Source organism: Sceloporus undulatus, chromosome 3, assembly GCF_019175285.1.
Source record: "Sceloporus undulatus isolate JIND9_A2432 ecotype Alabama chromosome 3, SceUnd_v1.1, whole genome shotgun sequence".
Classification (NCBI taxonomy): domain Eukaryota; kingdom Metazoa; phylum Chordata; class Lepidosauria; order Squamata; family Phrynosomatidae; genus Sceloporus; species Sceloporus undulatus.
This window is the reverse complement of record NC_056524.1, coordinates 103,760,947-103,783,177: the sequence shown is the minus strand read 5'-3', so window position 1 is coordinate 103,783,177 and position 22,231 is coordinate 103,760,947. Positions and strand designations below refer to the sequence as shown.

At 50.0% G+C, this 22,231-nt stretch overlaps 1 protein-coding gene and 1 long non-coding RNA gene across 6 annotated transcripts in view; one reads left to right on the top strand and one right to left on the bottom strand.

Moving 5' to 3' along the window:
• Positions 1-1,361: 1,361 nt before the first annotated feature.
• POU3F3 (POU class 3 homeobox 3) lies at positions 1,362-6,365 on the bottom strand. Its single transcript, XM_042458021.1, has one exon. The coding sequence runs from the start codon at positions 4,533-4,535 to the stop codon at positions 3,138-3,140; it is 1,398 nt and encodes a 465-aa protein (XP_042313955.1). The 5' UTR covers positions 4,536-6,365; the 3' UTR covers positions 1,362-3,137.
• A 3,096-nt stretch (positions 6,366-9,461) lies between these two features.
• The window catches only part of LOC121925641, a 52,255-nt gene continuing 39,485 nt past the window's right edge, over positions 9,462-22,231 (top strand). For 3 of the 5 annotated variants that reach the window (XR_006102922.1, XR_006102919.1, XR_006102920.1), the window contains exon 1: positions 18,466-19,109. This is a non-coding gene — a long non-coding RNA (uncharacterized LOC121925641). Of the gene's footprint in view, positions 9,583-18,465; positions 19,110-22,231 lie in introns of those variants that run through there. The other 2 variants (XR_006102921.1, XR_006102923.1) reach the window with 2 other exon arrangements.

Sequence of the window (22,231 nt, the reverse complement as noted above, 5' to 3'; positions counted from 1 at the left end):
CCAAATCACAACCAGAGCAAGCAAATAGACCTTATATTTTGAAAGGGAAAAAAACCCCTAACAACCCAGACACACATCTCCATCTCAATCCATCCTCCCCAGTCCCCACCTCTTCCTTTGGGGTGAAAGAGAACATATTATCCCACCGGATGGTATTATCCTCCAGGTAAAAGCAACTTTATGGCCTCCTCACTGGAAAGCCTGTTTTCTTATTTCCCTTACAGTAACAACAACAACAACAACAACAACAACAACAACAACCGAGACCTAGCGTTTTCCTTTTCCTTTCTTTTCTCTTTTCTGCTTGGGAAACCGGGGTCAAAGAATAGCTCAAGAAAAGAAACACTAGCTTCTCCTCCCCTCCTCTCAATATCTTCTCCCATCCCTCTCTCTTTGGAGGCTGCCCACCAACACTGGCTACTTTCATTTGAGATTTCCGGTGAAGGGATTCGTATGGTTCCCTTGTTTTAAACCAGGCTTATTCCCAGGGAAAGAAATCGACCTTAACCGTCCATTGAAAGCTTTATATTCATCATCATGGTCAGATTCAGCCACCCCCCTTCCTTCCTTCCTTCCTTGTTGGACTGGCTTTTCTCTATCTGGATACCACAAGATTGCCAAGGTGGCTTCACAACCTCTAAGGTTGTTGTAGTACACTCCCAGGGTTTACAACAACAACCAACAGTGATGGATGCAGCCACCTGCATCCCAAAGATCAACAACACTCGCGTTTCTTCTAAAAAGAGTGGAGGGAAAACACTGCAATATCCGAGTCCATCCCACACACCGCACACCTAAAGCAACACAACAGCTGAAAACTAAAAGCTAGACGCTGGGCATGCTTTCTTTCTCTGGATACATCTTGGCTTAGAAGCACCGTTCCTGAAACACTGTTGACAAGTGATGCTCTGTCAAAGGTATCCAAAGCATCTATTGTCTTAGAAATCTGGCATGTTTTGGAAAAGGAAAGTGGCGCCGGGGAAGGGAAGCTGAAAAGAGGAGGATAGCTGATCACCTGGAAGGAAAATATGGTGCTCAGTGAGGAATTCTACAATGGCTTTCTATTCTAAAGCTTTACTTCATCATCCCAATTGTACATGGTTAGTACATGGATCGAGATTGGGGAGCTGGGGATGGATTTCTAAGGGGAGACCTACTTCTGAAAGGCTAACCTGACCGATACTGGAGAAGTGGGAATTCCCTCCCCCCCCCCAAATAACACACACCAAAATATCCCAAATAAAGGAGGTTTCTTCTATCTCTGGTCCCTCTCTCTGAGAAGGTTTCTAGGATTTTCTTAAGGAAACTTACTCCACACATTGTTGTGTTTTTTTTTTTTGTATGCATCAGACCAAAGACTATTTCATTCTAACAAATTTATTTTTTTGTCTCAATCAGCTCTTACGGAATCACTACTCAAATTAAATTACAATCAAATTATCACATCAAAAGATACCCTTATTACCTAATAGCTGTCCGTATTATTTTTTTTTTCCATTTCATTTTTAAAATTTGTGCTCGTCTGAAAAAAACACGTAATACAAGATCTGGGGAAAAATAAATTACCGTTTTTGCAGCAGTTCATAGGTATTCTGAATAAAATATTAAAAGAAGTCATTTAATGAAAATATAAAGCAAATTTTTTTTTAGATCAACAACGGATCTAAAACATTTCTCTATTGCCGTCTTTTTTTTCTTTTTTTGTTTTTGTTTTTGTTTGTTGAAAAGTTCTGTTTATTAAAACCTACCAAAAACACTGCGAGGAAATGGCAGTATTATAGAATCACCTCCACAGCACCCTTTCAATCAAGTTGGCCACGGATTTAGGAGAGGAGTTCAGATAAGTGCAGCTGAAGATGCCCAGTCCTTTTTAAAATCCCTTTTCTCTCAGTTAATAGTCCAGAAATAAAAAATAAAAAATATGAATTAAAAAAAATATTAGCAGTGAACTTCCTTTTCTTTTAAAAAAAAAATCCAGGATGATTGGCAGCCTTCAGGAGCAGAACTCTGACAGCCCTGAATTATTCCCTTTATATCGCTGTTTCCCTTAATTCACGTAAAATCCAAGTTTAAAGATCAGCAACCCCCTCCCTTCCCTCCCTCATTTTTTTCTTTTTTCAGGGTCAGCTTTCCATTTGCGGGTTTTTCTTTTCCTCCCTCCCTCCCTTTCTTTTTCACTCTTTCTTCCTCCTCCTCCCTCCGCTCTCCCTTTCTCCCGATTTATCACGAAGTTGCTTTTCTAACAGGGCTGCTTGCCTCCTCCCCTTCTTTATTTTCTTCTTAGTGCTGCCTGCCTTATTCCCCCATAAATTGAGAAAGCCGAGACCCTTCCATTTGGCAGAACACTGCTCCTTTCCTTCCCATCCCACAAAAGTAGAGTCTCACAAAACAATGCAGTTTGGCCAAGAAAAACAAAACCCAACAACTATTAAGTCCGGGAAAGGAGGGCGTGGATTAAAAGTGGTGATTTGGTGTATGTCTCTATGTGTGTGTGTGTGTGTGTGTGTGTGTGTGGGCGGGGGGGACAAGTGTGTCGGTGCTTGTGTGTGGAAACTGAGTTAATAGCAAATATGTTTCCTAGGGATTTTCTAGGGCAATCCTTTAAAAACAGCTGATGGCTGGGTTTGAGGCTCGCGTTGGACAAACGGAGCAAGGAGGCAGAAAGAGAGAGAGAGAGAGAGAGAGCGGGAGAGAAAGATAGAGAGAGAAGCAGAAACCTTAGGGGGTGAGACAACAGCAACCACTACCATCACTTTTGTCCTGTTGTCACAAGAGGGGATATCCCTAATGTGTGTGTGTGTGCATTTGGGGTTTCAACCCCGCTCTCCTTCTCTGTAAGGCAGGAGCCATGTCCCTGGACTGGGCAAGGCTCCCAGAGATGTGGGTGCGATCTTGTGTGAGTTTAAAGGTAGGCATGAGAGAGTCAAGGAGCAGAGGAGTGGGTTGTGTGGGTTGTGTTGGCTCTCCTTCTTCTCCCTCCTTCCCACCCCCCAACCTTGACTGCCCAGCCCCCGCTTTCCCTCTTTCTCTCTCTGTCCTCCTCCTCCTCCTCCTCCTCCTCCTCGGCTCCCTTCTTCTCTCCCGACCCCCATCCCTTCGGGGCCGGCGGCTGCCTATCTGCCCGCGGCCGGGTCCCTTCACTGCACGCTGCCCTGGAGTCCGTGGTGCGGGGGCGGCGTGTCGGCGTTGACGTTGCCGACCTGGGAGTAGACGTCGTCGGGTGTCTGCTGCTGGATCCCCGGCGGGGTCATGCGCTTCTCTTTCTGCCTCCGGTTGCAAAACCAAACCCTGACCACCTCCTTCTCCAGCTGCAGGCTGTCCGCTAGGTTCGTAATCTCCTGGGCGGAGGGCTTGGGGCATTTCAGAAAGTGGCTCTCCAAGGCCCCCTTGACACTCACCTCGATGGAGGTCCGCTTCTTCCGCTTGCGCCCCTGGGCCGCGATCTTGTCGATGCTGGTGGGGCTCCCCGTCGAGGAGTCGGCCTCCTCCAGCCACTTGTTCAACAAGGGCTTCAGCTTGCACATGTTCTTGAAGCTCAGCTGCAGAGCCTCGAAGCGGCAGATGGTGGTCTGCGAGAAGACGTTGCCGTACAAAGTGCCCAGCGCCAGCCCCACGTCGGCCTGCGTGAAGCCCAGCTTGATCCGGCGCTGCTTGAACTGCTTGGCGAACTGCTCCAGGTCGTCGGAGGTCGGCGTGTCCTCGTCCGAGTGGGGGTCGTGGCTGTTCAGGCCCCCTCCTCCTCCTCCGCCGCCGCCTCCTCCTCCTCCGCCGTGGTGGGGATGCTGGTGCGGGTGGTGATGGTGGTGGTGGTGGTGGCCCGGGTGCTCGCCCAGCTCCGGCGTGTCGCCTCTCACCAAACCCGGGTGGACCAGGCTCTGGCTGCCCGGCGGAGGGCTCAGCATCCCGTTGACCGTGAAGCCCCCCGGCTGGGAGTAGATGAGCGACTGCTGCTGCTGCTGGCTGGCCATGGAGGGCAAGTGGGCCGCCGCGGTGGCCCCCCAGTGTCCCTGGTGCGGGGGGCCCAGGTGAGGCGGCGGAGGCGGACGGTGGTGCAGAGCGGCCCCCGAGTGCAGGTCCTCCCTCCCGCCGCCTCCCTTCACATCGGCCTGCTGCTGCTGCTGCTGCTGCTGCTGTTGTTGTTGCTGCTGCTGCTGCTGGGGGCTGCCGGTCATGCCGACGGGGCTGGTGGACCAAGGCGAGCCGGCTTCCACTGCGGCGGCGGCAGCTGCGGCTGCGGCGGCTGCAGCGTGGGGCAAAGCGGTGACCCACTGGTGGGCATGGCTGAGCATGTGGCCTCCGTTGCTGGCCGCCATGGCCCCCTGCATGAAGTCACTCTGGACCATCTTCACCGAAGAAGGGTCGCCCCGGTAGTTTCCGCCTCCTCCGCCTCCTCCGCTGCTTCCTCCGCCTCCTCCTCCGGAGACCGAGGTGACAGACACGCTGCCCGGCTGCATGCCGGCGTCGGAGTGGACGATGGAGCCCGCCGAGAGGATGCTGTTGCTGGCCAGGTAAGGGTTGGAGGCCGCTGTGGCCATGGTCGCCGCCGTGGTGGCCACCGCCGCCGCCGGCCTGCCTCCGGGCCCTCCACCGCCTCCGCCTCCGCCTCCGCCGCCTCCTCCGCCGCGCACTCCAGCCTCCGCCGCCCAGTAGTGTGTGAGGAGAATCCTCGCCCGCCTGCCCGCCCGCCAGCCAGCCTCGGCCGGCCGGCGGCGAGCTCTCCCCCGCGCCTGCGGGAAAGCGAGCCCCCTCCCGGGCCCAAGGCTCTCCCCCGGAGGGGAGCCCCCGAAAGCAAGGGCGAGCGGCGAGGGAGAGAAGAAGAGGCGGGAGGGAAAACAGATTAAAAATAGGAGGACCAAAAATTAGAGGGGGGGGGGGGGGGGAGACTAGGAAAACCAAAGACACACAGCAGCCCCTGCGCTTCTCCTCTTTGCTTCCTTCTTCTCCTTCTTCCTCCCCCTTCAGGCCGGTTCTTAGAGCAATTCACCTGTTAGGGGTTAGCAGCACCAGCATTACTGGGGAGAATGATGATGATGATAATAATAATAATGATATCTACTTCTCTCTAGGTCTAGGTGTGTGTGTGTGTCTGTAGAGGCTGCAAAGAATAGTCAGCTATAGATAGGGGAGGGAGCGGGGAAAAGAGCGGGAAAGGAAGCGGGAGGGAGGTCACCCAGCCGCGACTCCCCTTTGGGCTTCTTTCCCCTTAGCTTCCTCAGGAGGAGCCTCTTTCTCCCTCCGTTTCGGAGCTCTGGCTCTCGGTGGGTTACTTTTCTCTTCCTCCCACCCCCCTTTCTTTTCTCTTCTTTCCTTCCTTCCTTCCTTTCCGCCAGAGAGAGAAACTTTGTCCCCCTCCTTCTCCCGCCTGCAAGTCTTTGTATGGCGTGAAGGAGGTGCGTGTGGGCTCCTTTGCTGCCGCCCCTCACACACAACGCACACACAGAGAAAGACTCGCACCCAGCGCCTCTTCCTCTCTCTTTCCGCCTCTCTCTTTGCTTTCTTTCGTTCCTAGAGCTGGCTTCCTCCCCTCCCCTCCCCTCCTTCCCCTCCCCCTCTCCTTTGCTTCAGCGCCCAAGTTTTGTTTATGTCCTAAGAAAACTTCTGGCGACGCTGGCCAAAGCGGCAACAACAACAACAACAACGACGACGAGGACGACGAGAGCAAGAGCAGCAGCCGGAGGAAGCGAGGAGGCGAAGCGGCGGCTGAGGAGGCAGCATCGCTCAAAGTTGCCGCCGCCGCCGCCGGGCTGAAGCGTTGGGGTCCTGAGGAAACCAGAGTCCTTTGGCAACCTCTTGGAGGAGAGCAGCAGGAGGAGGCAGGCGGCTCGGTTCCTTCTTCCCTCCACTTTCAAGTCCTTCTGCTTCTGCTTCTTTTTTGGTCTCCCCTCACATAATTGGGGAACAAGCCCAAGAAGTCTCTCTGTGTGTGTGTGTGTCACACAAACACACACAAATATCAGAAAGGTCCTTTTCGGCTCCTCTCCCGCCAAAAAGAAGAAGAAGGAAAAAAGTTGGGGGAGGAAAAAAATTCGGAGCGGGGTGAAAATCACAAGAAGTAGAAGAAGGGGGTGAAAAGAAGAAATGAAGGAGGCTCTAGTCTCTCTGTCTGAAGGAGGAGGAGGAAACAGCAGCAGCAGCAGCGCCTCAGTGGAGAGCGGGGCGACTGGGGGTGGGCGCCAAGATGGTATCCTTTAGTAGCCACCAACTCCGGCGGGGAAGTGGGCTGCCAGGGCTGGCCAGGCGTGCTCTGGTGGGGCTAGAGCCCAGCAGCTCTGCTCGGCTCTTCCTCTGCCTTCGCCGCCGTGGCCTCCTCCTCCTCCTCCTCCCTCTTTCCCTCCTCCTCTTCCCCTCTTTCTCTCCCTCTGACAGTTCTCTCTCTGTCCCTCCCTCACCGAGCGGGGACTCTCGACTGTTTACCCTCCGCTCACCCACCGCCACCACCACCGCCGCCCCCTCCCCCCAAAAAATTACAAGGAAGTCGAGCGCCAGGGCCCCCGCTGATTGGCTGCCCGCTGGGTGATTGGCAGCCTTGGGGTGGACCGGGCCTCTGGACTCCCAAGCTCCCCCTTCCGCCCGTTCCGATTGGTTGCTTTTTAATTTAGGCAAAGGGTGGCGGGGGCTGGAAAGCGGCCCGGCCCCTCCCCCCTCCCCAGGCCCCGCCCCCTTGGGGCCCTCCAGCCCTCCCCTCCCCTCCCACCCGCAATGTCTTAACTCTTCCAGCACGGAGAATGAATGCAGCCCAGGTCTCTCTGGGAGGTGTGTGTGTGTGTGTGTGTGTGAGAGAGAGAGAGAGAGAGAGGGTGGGGGAGAAAGGGAGAGCCCCTCTCCATGGCCTGGCTCCTCACTGGCTTGCCTCTGCAACCCGAGGCCGCCTTGCCATCCCCCAAGCCCCCGCCCCACAGGCCTGAAGAAAGCCATTGTGGGGATGCTGCCTCCGATGGGCGCTGCGGACCTGAATTGTCTTTGGTCTTATTGGCTGGCCTAGCAGCCTGCCTCGGATGCCGCTATGGACTCGCGGGGCTGGTTTAGTGAATTGCGGTCCACAGCACCCTCATGGTAGGCATCGTCCTACAAAGGGTTTCACCCCCGTGGAGGGTTAATGGCAAGGCCACCTCAGGACCGCAGCGCCCATAAGCGTCCTCGTCGTCCTACAGGGCTTTGTAGGCATCTCCCTTTCAGCCCTGTTGGGAATTGCCAGGCGGCCTCTGGTCCACATCATCCTACAGTGCACTGCATCCTGCACTGCCTTTCGCCCCCACCCTCTCTCTCTCTCACACACATGGAAGCGCCCATGTCATGGGCAAGCCAGTCAGATCCATGCCATTTGAAAGTGTGTGTGTGTGTGTGTGTTGGGAGGAGGGGTGCGTGGAAAGGAGCGAGCCCCTGGCTGCCTTGCAAAGTCTGGGCTTCCGCGGGGGTTTCTCTTGCACAAAGACCCCGAAAGAGGCCCAAAGAGGTGAGGCGGAGGAGGGGTCCTCCAAGGGCGCACCGGGCAGAGATTGAGGCGCCAAGGTCTCTCTCTTTCTCTCTCTCTCTGCCTCCATCCCTCCTCCGCCGTGACTCCTCTCGCCGCCTCACTCTCCTTTGTTTTACTCCTCCGCTCCTTTCGCATCTCCTTTTGTACGTGTTTTTCTCCTCTCCATCCCTAAAAAGCCCCAATTCGGGACGCTCCGAGGTTTCTTAGGCAGATTCACAATTTACCTTCAAGAGAGCTCTCCTCTCTAAGCATCTCTCTCTGTTTTTAAATTATGTCAAGGCACGATTGTTGGTTTTTTTAAAACTTATTTTCCCCCCATTTCAAACAAGGAAATGCCTTTCCCATCGCCGAATGACTCTTATCTTCTACCAACAGGAGTGAAGAAAGAACGAACGAAAGAACGAAAGAAAGAAAGAAAGCTATAAAGCCGGTGATCTAGTGGCATTTTGCAAGCTATAGAGCAGGCAGGCGGGATGAAACCTTGTCTTCTGGCTAGTCCAGCTGAAAGAGTTAAGGTGGGCGGGAGGGCGAGAGAAAGGAGAGGGAGGGAAGGAAGGAGGAGAAAGGGAGAGAGAGAAAGAGAGAGAGAGAAGGAGAGAGGGAGAGGGAGAGCGAAAGAGCGAAGGATGCGACCAAGCGGAAACGCCGCCGCACAGAGGCAACCTCAGTGAACCAAGCAAAAAGAGAAAGTGGCAAGCCAAACAAGGGCAAATTGAACCCTCCTCGGGGATTTCCAGGGAAATCGCCCCATTCGGACATTCAGGGGACACGGCTTATTGGTGAAGTGTGTGTGTGTGTGTGTGTGTGTGTGTGTGTGTCCCAGCTCTCTCACGGAATGTGAGTGTGGCTCTGAACGTTGCGGGTCTCTCTTTCTTCTCGGTTAAAATAGGGTGACATGAAGGTGTGCAACTCCCCTCCTTCCCGCTCCCGGTGGCATTTAGGGGGCAGCCCTAAAGATCTGGCAGCTTAGGGGGCAGCTTAGCTGGAGGCTGGCGAGCCTTGGTTTAGGATCCAGTCCAGCTCCTGCTTGTACAGTCAAAAGAGACTATCTTAGGTAGGATGAGGGGGGAAGACCATTATGAGCTGAAGAGCCCCCTGGGATTAAGGCCACCATCCCTGGCAAGGGCTACTCCTTCGTTTTGTTCCCCCCTCCATGTGTCTTCCAGAGATCTCCCCTCTTTCCATATATATATATATATAGAGAGAGAGAGAGAGAGAGAGGGAGAGGGAGACGGGGGGGCAGTGATGGTGTTGGTGGGGAGACGAATCTTAACACAGATTTCATTGAATCAAAACCCCCGAGATCTCCAGGTGCAGCCGCTTGAAGAGCCGGTGCCAGAACCCCGTGTTTTCCTTTCCAGCCGATTTTGCTTGGATCAGGCTCAAAATCCGAGCGAGTCTCGTGGTTTTGTTTACACTGAATGGGGAGGATAGGAACGGTGCCATGGGGCCGTCTTTCATTAATATACAGTGAGGATTTTGTCTAAATTACGGGCGATGAATTTCACAGTGCGCGCTTTCAAACGCCGTCTCAGGTGGCCCGACGAAACGTGATCGCTCCCCGCCCGCCAGACCCACTCCACTAATAATACTCACACCAGCCATCCAAATAATAATAATAATAATAATAATAACAATACCAGTAAGGACGGGGAAGCGACAAGAAAGGTCCTGGAATAATACAGTGCATCTACAAAACAAAGAAGTCTACAAGCTGAGACTGACATTTTATTCCCCCCCCCGATTTTTATTTTTTATTTATTTATTTTCTTAAAGGCAAACTTAATCCTTCCCCATCCCCCAACAATTCACCCCCCTTTGCTTTCCTGTAGAATGTGATTGCTTTGTCTGGGGGGGGGGAATCCAAAGTATAACAAGAGGAGAACAGTTAGTGCTGATTTTCATTTGCATAAATTTTCATATATTTTGGTGAAAATAATAGACTAGTGGAGAGCTGGGCTTAGTGGAGTCAGTGCAAAGGAAAGGCTTACCCTGGATCGTTTGGGGCTGCACTGGAGAACCCGGTTTGTCCTCTCCGCTACTTTGCCGACTACAAAACACTTTTTAAATACAATGCCACATTCTCTAAAATCCGGGACCTCTTTTGGGTGAGTGCTATTTATCTTTCCTATCTGAAAAATATTTCCCCCCACAGTTACCTTCTAGAAGGGTCCCTGTCTGAGAATTTACATCAAATTCTTTGAAAGGGAGAAATAATAATAATAATAATAATAATAATAATAATAATAATAATGATTCGCCACCCCCACCCTCTTCTCTCTAACATCTAGGTGAAAGATTAGCCTGAAGTCATTCTAAACACTTCTTAGCTACTAGATGAGTACTACACTTTGGAGGACTTTGGTGTGCTATAGGAGGATGGAAGGGGTGTGATTTACTTGGATGCAGGAAGATGAGCCAGCGATTAGCAATGTTTACTATTTAACAATGATCTTCAGGATTAGGAGGTCTTCCTCCCTCCCCATGCACAACCCCCTAGTTTTTAAACACCCCCACTTTCAAAGGGAGTAGGAAGGTACAATGGTGATGGTTGAGGAGAGCAAATGAGGACTTTAGCACCTATGACCTCTTAGGAAAGGCACCAGGTTTTGGAGGATGAAGTTGTTGGAGGGAACTGGGGGGCTGAGGAAGAAGAAGAGGAGGAAGCTATTGGGGGTGGGGGGGGTGGTGGACCTGGAGAGTTAAGGCTGTTAAGCAGGGGGCAGACGGTGAAGCCCAACCTCCCCAGCTCTGGAGTGAAAGTCCCTCCGAAAGACCCTAATCCATCAAAACTAACCAGGACCTCCCTTCATTTGATGCTCGGAGGAGAAGGCGGCGGGGGACGGGGGCATTGCCAAGGAAGCCGGCTTCTCCTGGCATTGCCCCCTTGCCCCCCACCCCAATCTGGAGAGACCTTTGCTCCTCCCAGCCCCCTTCCGCCCTCATGAACCCCACTCCTAGACCTTGGACCCGCTTTATTTTGTACCACGAATAACACTAAGGACTTTGTGTGTTTGGGGGGGGGGGGTAGAAAGTCAAATGTGTGGAGGCGATGGGGGTCCTTAGGAGAAACTTTCTCCCCCACTTTCTATAGGCTGACCTATCTTTAGGAAAAACTTTTCCCTCCTCTTTCTATAAGCTGACCTATCTTTAGGAGAAACTCCTACCCACTTCTATAGGCTGATTTACTTTTAGGAGAAACTTCCCTCCCTCTTTCTATAGCTTGACCTATAGGGACTATCCTCCGACTATTCCCCCCCTTCCACTCCGCCAAATCCTTGCTGAGAGAATTGATTTATGGCCATCTTCCTCTCTTCTTAAATCTTCTTTCCTTCCACCTTTGGAGGACCTGCTAGTCTCTCTTTCTGCCTCTCTCCCCATCATCAAGCGGTCGCTTAAAAATGTGGATCAAGGAGGGAAAAAAAGAAATATCTGTAGATGTGTGTGTGTATGGAGGGATGGGGTGGCAAAGGGAGGGCTTGTCCAAGTGGGGAGGTGTCGGTTTCAGCCGGGTCCCCCCCCCCCTTCGCCCAGTTTTTCCCTTTTGACTGGGGTTAACTCTGCCTGCTCCCTCGGAACAGATGCCGCCGCAAAGCTGCTCCCTCCCGATCATTTGTTTCCTTGATGGGGGAACATTTCTCAGCGGAACATATCGGTTGCCATAGCGAAAGAAATAAAGGAAAGAACACTAGTCACATTAAGCTATATGTTTGTGCACTGGGCTCTAGATAAAAGAGCCTCGGTCCAGCCAAAGAGGAGCGAAGCCAAAGAAGAAAAAAGAAAGGAAAATAGGAAGAAGAAGAAGAAAAAGAAAAAAATAACCCCCAAACCAACACCCCCCCCCCCCAATAACCCCCCCCCCCCCCCCACCCCCTTTTCGGGCCACTTTATTTTGTTATGGGCTTTTGGAATAGTAGCATCGAGGCTATTTTTTTTTTTTTTTTTAATGGGGTGTCGTTCGTTTTTTAACGGTTTGCTGAACAGTTTCATTAAAGTTTCCGAAGTCCGGGGCTGGCCGGCAGGGGGCGCCCTGACGCGGCTCTAGGCCTGGGGAGGCCAAAGAGGCACTTTGGAAAAGCTGGAGGTTGCTTTAGTCCAAAAGTTCCAAGAAACCTAAAGGGCTGCATCCACACTGGAGAAATAACCCGGTTTGGCACCGTTTTAAGTATCCCGGTTCAAGGCTATGGAATTCTGGGAGTTGGAGTTTGTGTGTCTGCGGGGAAGAGTTAGGAAGGCAAATTTAAGGCTGGGAGGGTGGGAGCATTTCTTTTCCGGATCTTCCAGACTTAATAGTTCGGATAGAGCTGTCGCAACCTGGCAGTAAGGCGAGGCCAGAAATCAGGGGAAACCTGTGGGGAAACCTTTGGTTTTTCGTAGCCCTGCCTCCCCCGTTCGGTTGGGTGAGGGTTTTGGTGCGTGAGAGGCCGGTTGAACGTTCAGGGGGTCGGGAGAGGGAAAAGGCATGGTGCAAGGCTAGAAGGTTAGGGCCATGAAGAGCTTGAACCTACTGGGAATGACCTGAGGGAAACAACAACAAGAACTCTTCAGTATGTAAAGAGCTCTTGTAGCACCTTTGAGACTAACTGAAAGAAAGAAGTTGGCAGCATGAGCTTCATAGACTTGTCCCTAGACTTGGTCCAAAAGCATCTGAGGAAGTAGACTGAAGTCTAGGGAAGCTCATGCTGCCAACTTCTTTCTTTCTGTTAGTCTCAAAGGTGCTGCAAGATCTGATTCTACAGACGAGCACGGCTTTGTCTTTGCATCCAATCACTTTGTTGGGTCTGGAGACTCCCTTGTCTATGGGATTTCCACTCCAAACCCAGAGAGAGGTTATTTCCCCAGTACCAGGAGATCCCGGGCGAGAGCTGGGACCCAGTGCCGGCGGAGGAGATCAAGTCGAGTTGGGGGGCAGGGGGGGGGGGGGGGGAGGAGGAGGAGGAGGGGGGGGCGAGGGCTTTCCCTCCCTCTTTCCCGCAGACATTAAAGGGAGCCGGAGAAGTGACCCTTAACTTCTCGGGGGCGCCGAGTCCTTTTGTGGCTTGGCAAGTGTGTCTCAGAGCCCCTGCCCCGATCCACTCCAGATGGGTCGATACTTTTACACAATGCCCTGCGAGCCTGATGCCCGAGGGCTAATTCATTTCAAGCCCCCCTCCTCCTCCCAGGGGCCTGAAATCCAGAAAGCGGATTTCTTGGGATTTCGCTGGCAGCTAGCTGTGGGCTGCTGCTCTTGTTTATCTTCCCAGGTCTTGCTTCGTCAGGGGTTATCCCCCCCCCTTTTTCGGACACCTGCCAAATTTGAAGGGACCACTGTGTTTTGGCTGGGAATCCCCCCTCCCCCCCAATAGATACACAACAAGTTCTTGTGTGGGCCCAACCCAGCCTCCCAGGTCTCTACATTTAGCTCCTAAATCTCTAATCCAGAAGAGAAAGAAGTGTGTGTGTGTTGAAATACTTTTTAGAAATCTCTCTTAGGTCCCCGCTCCTCACTCCTGAGTTGGAAAGTAAAAGGAAAACAACAAGAGCAACAACGCTCAGGGTTTCTTTATGGGACAAGTTCAAGCCTCCTTTCTTTGCCTTTTAAAGGCGATCAAGACTTCTGGGATGAACGCTTTAGGAAAGAACGCTTGGGGTTAGGCAACACAACGGAGAACTGACACACACCGATGTGTGGAAGCAGGGACAACACACCCAAGGCAATTGTGGTGCGTTTAGAGAACACAGTTGTGTCCCCTAGCTCCCCCAATACATTGGATTTATTGTGAATTATAGCATTTTAGAGGGGCTTGCCATTTTGGAATGGAGCAGGAGCTTTGTCATATCTGGGACCTTCTAAAAACATTTCCTCGTCCTCTTTCCCAGCCCCCTCTTCTTCTCCTCTTCCTCCTCCTCTGCCGCCTTCCAGTGACATTGGCATCTTTCTTTCTTTCTTTTTTCAAAGTTACTTTAGAAGGGGAGAGTTAACGCTTTAGTCGCACTTCGGGCTGCTTATTTCAAAAGGTTGCAAAACAGAGCAAACCCTCCCAAAACGAACAACAAGTGGATCTGAACGGACTCCACTCCACATAAACATGCGTTGGCGTTTACAACGATCGCGTTTAACGCTTGAAGCGCCGGGATCGTTCACACGGGACTCTGCTAACCCGCGTGTTTATTTTTTTCCGACCCGGGTTAAACTCCTTGCAAGGCGAGCAGTGAATGGACATTGCTGCTATCAAGGGAATATCTAGCCAGCTGGACACTTGTGGTATTTAAGGTCCGTTTCGTTCTCTTGTGTTTAAGTTCCTAACCCTCAGCTCTTGAGCTGCAGAAAGGGTAGCATCCGGTTTGGTGCCGCTTTAACTGCCACGGCTCCATGCTATGGAATTATGGGAATGGCAGTGCCACAACAAACTACCATTCCCAGAATTCCATAGCATGGAGCCGTGACAGTTAAAGCGGCACCAAACCGGATTATTCCTGCAGTGCGGATGCAGCCAGAGTTGGCCGGCAGTCTATGGCTTGAGTTTGTGAGCTCAACGTTGGGGTCAGGCCTCGCTTTTCCCTCCCTGCCTCCCTCCCATTGTGAGGCTGGGCTTTGTTTATTGTTTGGAGGCTAACAAAAGCCTTTCGGGTCGTGTCATAAATTAGGAGGAGGGAGGCAGGAGCCGGGCAAGGCCATCGCCGGGGCTTGGAAAGGAGAAAAGAGAAGGCCGGGGGGGGGGGGGAGATGGCCGCCCTTCCCGAGGACCCCGCAAGGCGATGGCTGTGAGGGAGAAGGGGCTGAAGGGGAGGCAGGGGAAGAGGGCCGCCATTTCAAAGAGGGCCAAGGCAATGGCCGCAGCCAGGTCGCCTCTTTTCCCTTTGGAAGGGGGCAAAGGGCAAGCAAGGGCCTTTTGCTGAAACCCACTCCAAGTCGCCCCCCTCAAAATCCATGGGCCTAATGGGGCCTTTCCTCCCCGCAAGGCGGTGGTTTGTGAGGGATATATATTCCCAGCCGCCCGGGTCGCAACACAATAGGAAGGGGCTGGGGAGAGCATCCGCACCTCCACCTAAAAGAAAGAGGTCTGCAGCCTTCTAGGCCACACACCCTTCTGAGCTGCCCGCCTTTCCTGTGGTAAAAAAGCCCCAGGCGTCTTCCTTGCATTTCGAGATGTGGATGTTGTTGTCTTTTAAAGACACAAGCTAACCATTAAAATAACACACACACACAATAAAATTATGAGCAACTAGGAAGCTCTCCTTCCTAGTTTTCATTTTTTTTAAAATAAATAAATAAATAATTTTAAAAAATGACACTTGAACTTGTTTATCTTCTGAGGGTCTGGTTGCAGGTTGCAGGAGGTCAAGCTAAAGGCTGCTCTTTTTTGGACCTTCACATCAACAGGCCTGGCCTTCAGGGAAGTTGCGCTGTTCTTGTGTCCCCATGTTTCCCTCCCCATTTAACCCCTGAAGTTATACTATAAAGCTGTGTTGTTATGGGCCCTACTCTCTTCTCCCCTCATCCCAGTGGCTGCTTTAGCTTTAGCTCTTTCTCCGCCTCAGCCCCACATCCTCCAGTTCTTTGTATGCGAAAGCAGGAACGAGAAATGCACATTATAATCTCCTGCCATTAAACTCTGTGAGAGAAGGATTTGGGGATGAAACTATAGCTAGATCCTAAAGGCACCGCAAAATGTAGGACGTTCCAGCAAAAAAAGAGAGAGGAGGATGTGACCAAATAAAACCTCACAACACTCCCTAGAAACGTCAATTTATTAGGCTTCTTAGTCGTCTCCAAATGGAGGAGGTTTTGAAAAACTCCTCCTGGTCCTGAAGGTTGAAATGGAGGACACTTCCAGGAAAAGGAGGACTTCTGGTCACCCTGCTTTCACGGCGCCCTCTGCCCCCACCAAGTTATTATCTTTCCTAATTGTTCTTTTATTCTGGCGCCTGCTATACTCGGTTCCCCCCATTGTTAAGACACACACACACACACAAATGGAAGGTGTGGATTGTGTTTTAACTTTTCCTTGTGCACCTCAGACCGTTGAGGCCTACTATATGCCTTTCTCCCCCCCCCCCCCCCCCCCGCCCTTCTTTTTCCTTCCCTCCTTCCTTCCCGGCTTCTCCTTCTCAGGCCACATATCCCTCTCCTCCTCCTTCAAAGCCCGCCATTTTTTGACCCCACCAGGCTTAAATGGCAGAGCTTGCTTTGGGGATGAAGAGGAGGAGGAAGAAGAGGCAAGTGGGCCACCCCTTCGAGGAACCAGTAGCCCAGGCCACGCCACATCCTTACAACACTGTTCCAAATCTCTTGTGTGTGTATGTTTTAAACCACTCAAATTATATAGCTATGGAGGGAGCTCCATGATCCCTCCCTGGGAATCCTCCTTTTGCAGGACGGGGGCCACTCTTCTGAAGCCTCCCTTTTGTGAGGGACTTTGTGGTGGAGGCATTAAGGCAACAATAGCCCCCCCTCCCCTGCTCGCCAGTTGGGAGGCCATCCTGGGCTCCAGATTAAGCCGATTAGAAGACCGGCAGAGATACAGGGAGGGCTCTTTCTCTTTCTGGCTCAAGGCTATGGAATTCTGGGAGTTGGAGTTTGTTGTGGGGCCCAGAAGCAACCCTTGCTCTTTGGGAAGGTGGGTTTCCCGCCCTCTCCCTTCTTGTTTCGAAAAGGCGAGTGCAGATTGCAATAGTTGCTGCTCTGCTTTAATGTTTTGTCTTTCTTTCTGCCTTCGTTCCTTTTACAAGTTTGTTTGTCAAACAGGAGGCTTCTCCTGGGAAGAAAGGCGTTTGTGGCGGATCCCAGCCCAGGATTACATTAATCAAAAGCCTTATTTCCCCAGGGAAGGAGGGGCACAAATGAGAGTAAAGCCGAATAAAATTGGATCGCCGCCGACAAACTGGGAACGGGGAGCTGTTTTCCAGCCTTTTGGGGCTTATTTTATTTTATAAGGCTTCCTCCAGACTCTGGCGCATGAAACTCTTATGTTGTTAGGCACGGGATTTAAAATGATCCACACAGCAGGAATACTCCGGTTTGAGGCTACTTTAACTGCCATGGCTCAATGCTACGGAGTTCTGGGAAATAACAAACGGCATTCCCCAGAATTCCCTAGCACTGAGCCACGGCAGTGAAAGTGGTGTCAAACCGGATTACTGCTGCCGTGTGGATGCACTGAGGGTACTAGTCCGCTGTGAAATGGAGAGCGGAATGAGTTTTTTTAAAGGAACCCAAATCGGTCTCATGACCCAAACACCCTGCAGAAATAATCCAGTTTGAGATCACTGTGGCTGACCAACGCTAGGGAATTGTGGGAATCATAGTTTTGGGAGACATTGAGCTTTCTCTGACAGAATGCTCTGGTACCGCAACAAACTACAATCCCCAGGATTCCCTAGCATTCAGCCAGGGCAGCTAAAGTGGATTATTTCTGCAGTGTGTGTTTTGGACCTTTTTTAAACAATTGAAACAAAATGCATCTGAGGAAGTAGGCTCAAGTCTAGGAAAGCGCAGTGCCACCTTCTTTCTTTCAGTCTCAAAGGTGCTACATGACCTCTCTCTCTCTGGATTATTTTTAACCCTTACTCTTATCTTGGGGGGGGGGGGGGCTGCGTCTATCCTATTAGAAACTCTGTTTCGAAAAACGCGTCCACCGTTTTCTCTGTGTGGCTGGAACAGAGAGAGGAGGCACGAGGCTTTGGGTGTGTGTGTGTGTGTTGGGCATCACTGTCTCAGCTTCTTCCCAGCTGCAGGGAAGGAAGGGGGGACCTTTCTTGGGGCTGGAGCTAGATCCAGTCCTCCTCAGAGGGAAGGGAAGGCAAACAGGGATGGCAGATGCGCCATCGCTCCTGCTTTGGGGCTGCGGCGAGAGGTAGGGAAAGAGAGGCGGGGGGGGGGGGGGGGGGGGGGGGAAAAGGGGGGGGGGGGGGGGGGGGAGGGAAGGAAGGAGGAGTGGCAGCCAGCCAAGCCCACCTCGACTGCAGGCAGGTGAAGGGGAAAGTAGACCCCCTCACCCCATCCCCAGGTCGCCTCTTGCTTGTCGGGTGCCTTAGGATAGAATCCTAGACCCCCAAAAGGGCCATCCACTCCAGCCGCCTTCTTCTGCCATGCAGGAACTCTCCATCCAAGCGTCCCCTGTGACAGATGGCCATCCAGCCTCTGCTTAAAGACTTCCAGCCCTTCTTTCCGACTGGTGGCGGCTCCGAGGAGCTTGGCCCCTCGGCTTCCCGCTGAGGCTGAGAGAGTGTGACTCGGGCCCGAGGGCACCCCGCGGCCGGGCGGGGAGTGAAGCCTTAGCCCCAGAGCTGCAGCCCGAGGCTGAAACCCCTAGGCCACGCCACTCCGCCTCCCTCCCGACCCCTTGGCCAGGCTGGCTCTCTGGGCTGGCTCCCCGGGGCTCAAGGCTCGGCCAGACCCTTCCCTCTCTGCGACCCCTTTTCTTCCTCCTCCTCCTCCCCCTGCCTCTATTACCTCCCCACCTGCCCTGGGTTTCCTCAGAGTCCGAGGAGAGGGGGAGAGTCTCCAAGGAGCAGCAGCAGGAGGAAGGCTCCGAGGGGGAGAGGGAGGAAGAGGGAGGAAGAGGGGGTCCAGGCGAGCAGTCCCGCTCTTTTTCACATCCCCTCGCCTTTCCCGCCTTTTCCCAGGAGCCAAAGGGCCAACTCTCCTCTAGCCCCCCCCCCCCCCCCCCCCCCCCCCTCCCTCTCTCTCTCAGCCCCCTTTACTCCAGCCTCCTCCTCCTCCTCCTCCTCCTCCTCCTCGGCTCAGAGCAATCTTGCTTCCTTTTGGAGCCTCCTTCGCCCCTCAAAGCTGCAGCGGAGCCCGGAGACTGCCAGCAACTCCCGCCGCCGCCGCCGCCGCCGCCGCCGCCGCCGGTGCTGCTGCAAGGGCTGGCTGAAGGGAGCATTGGGGTCCCCCTTGGGCTGCTCCCCTCATGCCCTCCTTCCCAGTAGTAGGGCAGAGGGAGGGAGGGAGGGATAGGCAAGGAGGAGTGGGGAGGGGTGTGTGAGAGGAGGAGGAGGAGGAGGAGGGTGATGATTTATTTATTTGGAGTATTTATGCACAGAGGCCGGTGGGGGCTTGCTCTGGAGCCCACCTTTCTGCCCTCCCCTCCAAGCCAAGCACCACCACAAAGCAAACCTGGGCTCTAATGTGGGGCTCAAGTTCTGAGGAGTCCCCTTCCTTCCTTCCTTCCTTCCTTCCTTCCTTCCTTCCTTCCCTCTTCTTTTCCATCTCTCCCTCCTGCTGCCTGGATCCAAAATACCAAAGGAGACTCTTTCCCTTTCTCTCCTTGACAGGGCTGGTCAGTTTAACCTGGGAACACTTAAAGAAGGTTGGTATCATTCTGGAAGGAAAAAGGCTTCAGGTCCTATACCTTCTGTAAGTTTTTTTTAAAATTAATATATATATAAAGCACCCCCTTTTCCTGAATTAATTCTACCTTGCTTTGGTTGGGTTTGGTTAAGAAACGGTTGTTAGGATGCAAAGGCTGGTAATGTGTCATTTTGTTTTATTTTATGTTTTTAAATCCTTGGAGTGTATTCCCCACTTTGTGGCACTGGAAGACATACATGGCAGGCTGTGTTCTGGACAGCTTCAGTTACATGAGGAGTGATATGCTTTCTGTCACCTGCCAATAAACCTGCAATTTCTTGATTTCTTGATCTTCTGAACGTGAGTTTGTGTCACTTCTGGGTAGATCTGTGTCTGAATGCGTGTCCTGTATAATCTGGGTGGTTGAAAAATAACAGGATGGTGGGAGAGTGGAAAGGAATACCTGTTTATATACATTTAATATAACTGGATACTGAATCAGAAGATATGGAGATTTGTAATTCTATTCGCAACAATAGACAGGTAGATTTATAATTTATCTATTGTATAGTTATAACAATACTCAGTGTCTCGATATGTGTTTTTTGCTGGCATATAGTCCTAGGTGGTTTTTGTGGAGGTCCACTGTTGTATGTGATTATCACAATGTTGCTTGACACCCTAACACAACTTTTCATCATTCAGACACATTTTCCATCTGGCAGCATGTAGAGGAACCACTGTCTTAGTATGTACTTATCATTTGATTTAGGAATCCAGTACAATTTGCCTTCAGGCGTTAGCCACAAAGATCTGAACCGAGTTGCCACTTACATAGGGAAAACCTTTTTCTGTTTTTGAGTTATGTATCTGAGGCATAAGCTACAATTATACAGTTATTGGGGAAGGGATACAGTAATGAATGCAACAAACTGTTCATTTAGTAAGCTAAGTGGAACTGAGACGAGGACATTCATATTTATAAGTCGATGACTGTTACACTGAGTGTTAACTCACAGAAGTTTTTCCCCTCCCTAAATGTATTTCCAACTTCACTCTTCCACCCAAAGACACACAAGATCCTAAAATGCATCCAGTTAGATTAGAAAATAAATTTTGGGGGGAAATGACGTATAAGATAACAATATAAACATTAATGCCTTGCTGCATTCAGTATGATTCTGGAATACGTAATGTAATATAATATCATTTGTTGGAACCATGAGATATATTACGAAATAAATTAACAAAGTGGTTACACAAAGGGAAAATACATTTCTCCCTTTGAATTATGAAGTGCAAAGTAAGTTGAAATGACACATGGAAGCCACTGAATAAATAATGGGAAATATTAATATTTGAAAATACTCATTATGCGCTAATATATGATATTCTTCAGTCCCATCTCAGCTGTGCTTTTCCTTATCTGTAAATACCTTGTTTTGAAACCTAACCATTTATCTTAACGTTTTTGTCGTATACTGAAGCAAGTTTGAAATCATATCTTGGCACCCTGATCCTAGCACTTTGACTTGGGAGCAGTTTTGTCCTCGATGTATGTCAAATATATGTGGAAATTAATTAGTGTAGCAGCAAGGTTTTAAAACAAAATAAAAGATGAAAAAAATTAATAATTAGTTATTCAAAATATAATTTCCAGCTCTAGAAACAATAATAAAAAAAAACCCAGCCACAATCCAGCAAAGTGTGCTTAAATCCACTGAGGAAAATAAAATGGCTAAGTGTACATTGGATGGCAATTCTAAGATTTGTTTTGCATTTTGCTAGAAGGAAAAGAACTTAGCTATTTATCAAGGTGAAGGAAATGAATGCACACGCATGCGCATACATACATACATACATACACACAACTTTCTTATCCGTTCTTATTCTATCTATAATGTACAACTATTATCAACGCATTGCAAGTATATTATATTTATGGAAAAAGGAGAAAGTGTATTTGTGTATGTGTTTGTGTTTGTGTGACAATGTCATCCAGTATATCCCCTTTTATGTAAGGTATCTATGGTACTGTACATCGAATTATAGTAGTACATGATATATGTTAGCACATTATGGCTACATACCATTAGAAAGTGGTCTGCCCATAACACATTGCTTTTGTGGTGACAACAGCCATAAAGAAATGCAAAACCTGAGCATTTTATTTCCATTAAGGTATTTCACACCAAATGTGAAGTTTAAAACAGAAGATCTACTATTTTCAGTTTGGTTAGTATTTTCCCTCCTACTAGAAAAGCCAATACAATCATTAAAAACCCCTCTCTCCACACCATCAGCCGAATGGCAACCCTAATTTTGCCACTGGTTTCAATGGGACAGAGGCGAGGCCTTGGTTCTGATTCCTATTCCTTTCAGCACTCCCTGGTCCTTCTTGGCCCTGGCGAATGTCACATTTAAACCTCACTCTTGTATGTATACATTCATTAGGCAGGACCAGGTTCCCCTGGCTTTAAATATAGAAAGCAACATGATACCTCTCTGAGCAAAAAGGAAAACTTTTGGTTTCACTCAGCACTGTAGCCAAAATGTTTCAATGAGGTCACAGCCGGGGCCTTATCTTGACACTGCTGCTTTCTGTAAGAATTGTGTCTGGTGCTCTGGGTCCTCAGCTATAAACATATTTACCTCAGAAGTAAGCAGCACTCTTAGTTAACTCTTAGTATTTCTGAATAACTGTGCTTAGAATTACATTGAGAATCCACAGCCATGTTAAGTCCATATTATTGGCAAGGATAATACTGCACCACGATTTCAAGTGAAATCAAGCAGAAAACAGAAATAAAAAAGGGAACATGGGGAAAGTTCTTCCAGCAAGGAATATGAATTTATGCTCTATCTATCTATCTATCTATCTATCTATCTATCTATCTATCTATCTATCTATCTATCTATCTATCTATCTATCTATCTATCTATGCTATATATATATATATATGTGTGTGTGTGTGTGTGTGTGTGTGTGTGTGTGTGTGTGTGTGAGAGGTATGGTGTACTATAAGAAATGTTTGCTTCTGTAAAACCATGGGATTTGTTTGGACTTAACTGGGTTGTAAGACTGGGGTATTTAAAAAGGCTCTTACCCTCTTTACTTTTTTTTGTTTTCTCTTTTGCTATAAAAGAAAACAATACATTTTTGAACTTCTGAATCTCTACATTCATGATATAAACTCTCTGTATTTAAACATTTATTAGTTCTGCCAAAGAGTATTCGTGCTGACTTTCTAAAATGTGTGCTCCATCCTGTTAACTGGATTTGGAATTAAAACTATAAGAGAATAGAAAATAACTCTCTGGTTTCATTTCTAATTTTCCATCTACAAGATTATACATGCATTCACACACACACACACACACACACACACACACCCTTTTGTAAATCAGTGTTTTTATTGTGATTTGTCTTACGTTTTTAAAATTAATACCTTAAAGTTATATCTATACCATATTCTGGGCAA

Coding starts and splice junctions, on each gene's coding strand:
- POU3F3 (XM_042458021.1), bottom strand. CDS start 4,535: ATGGCCACAGCGGCCTCCAACCCTTACCTGGCCAGCAACAGCATCCTC.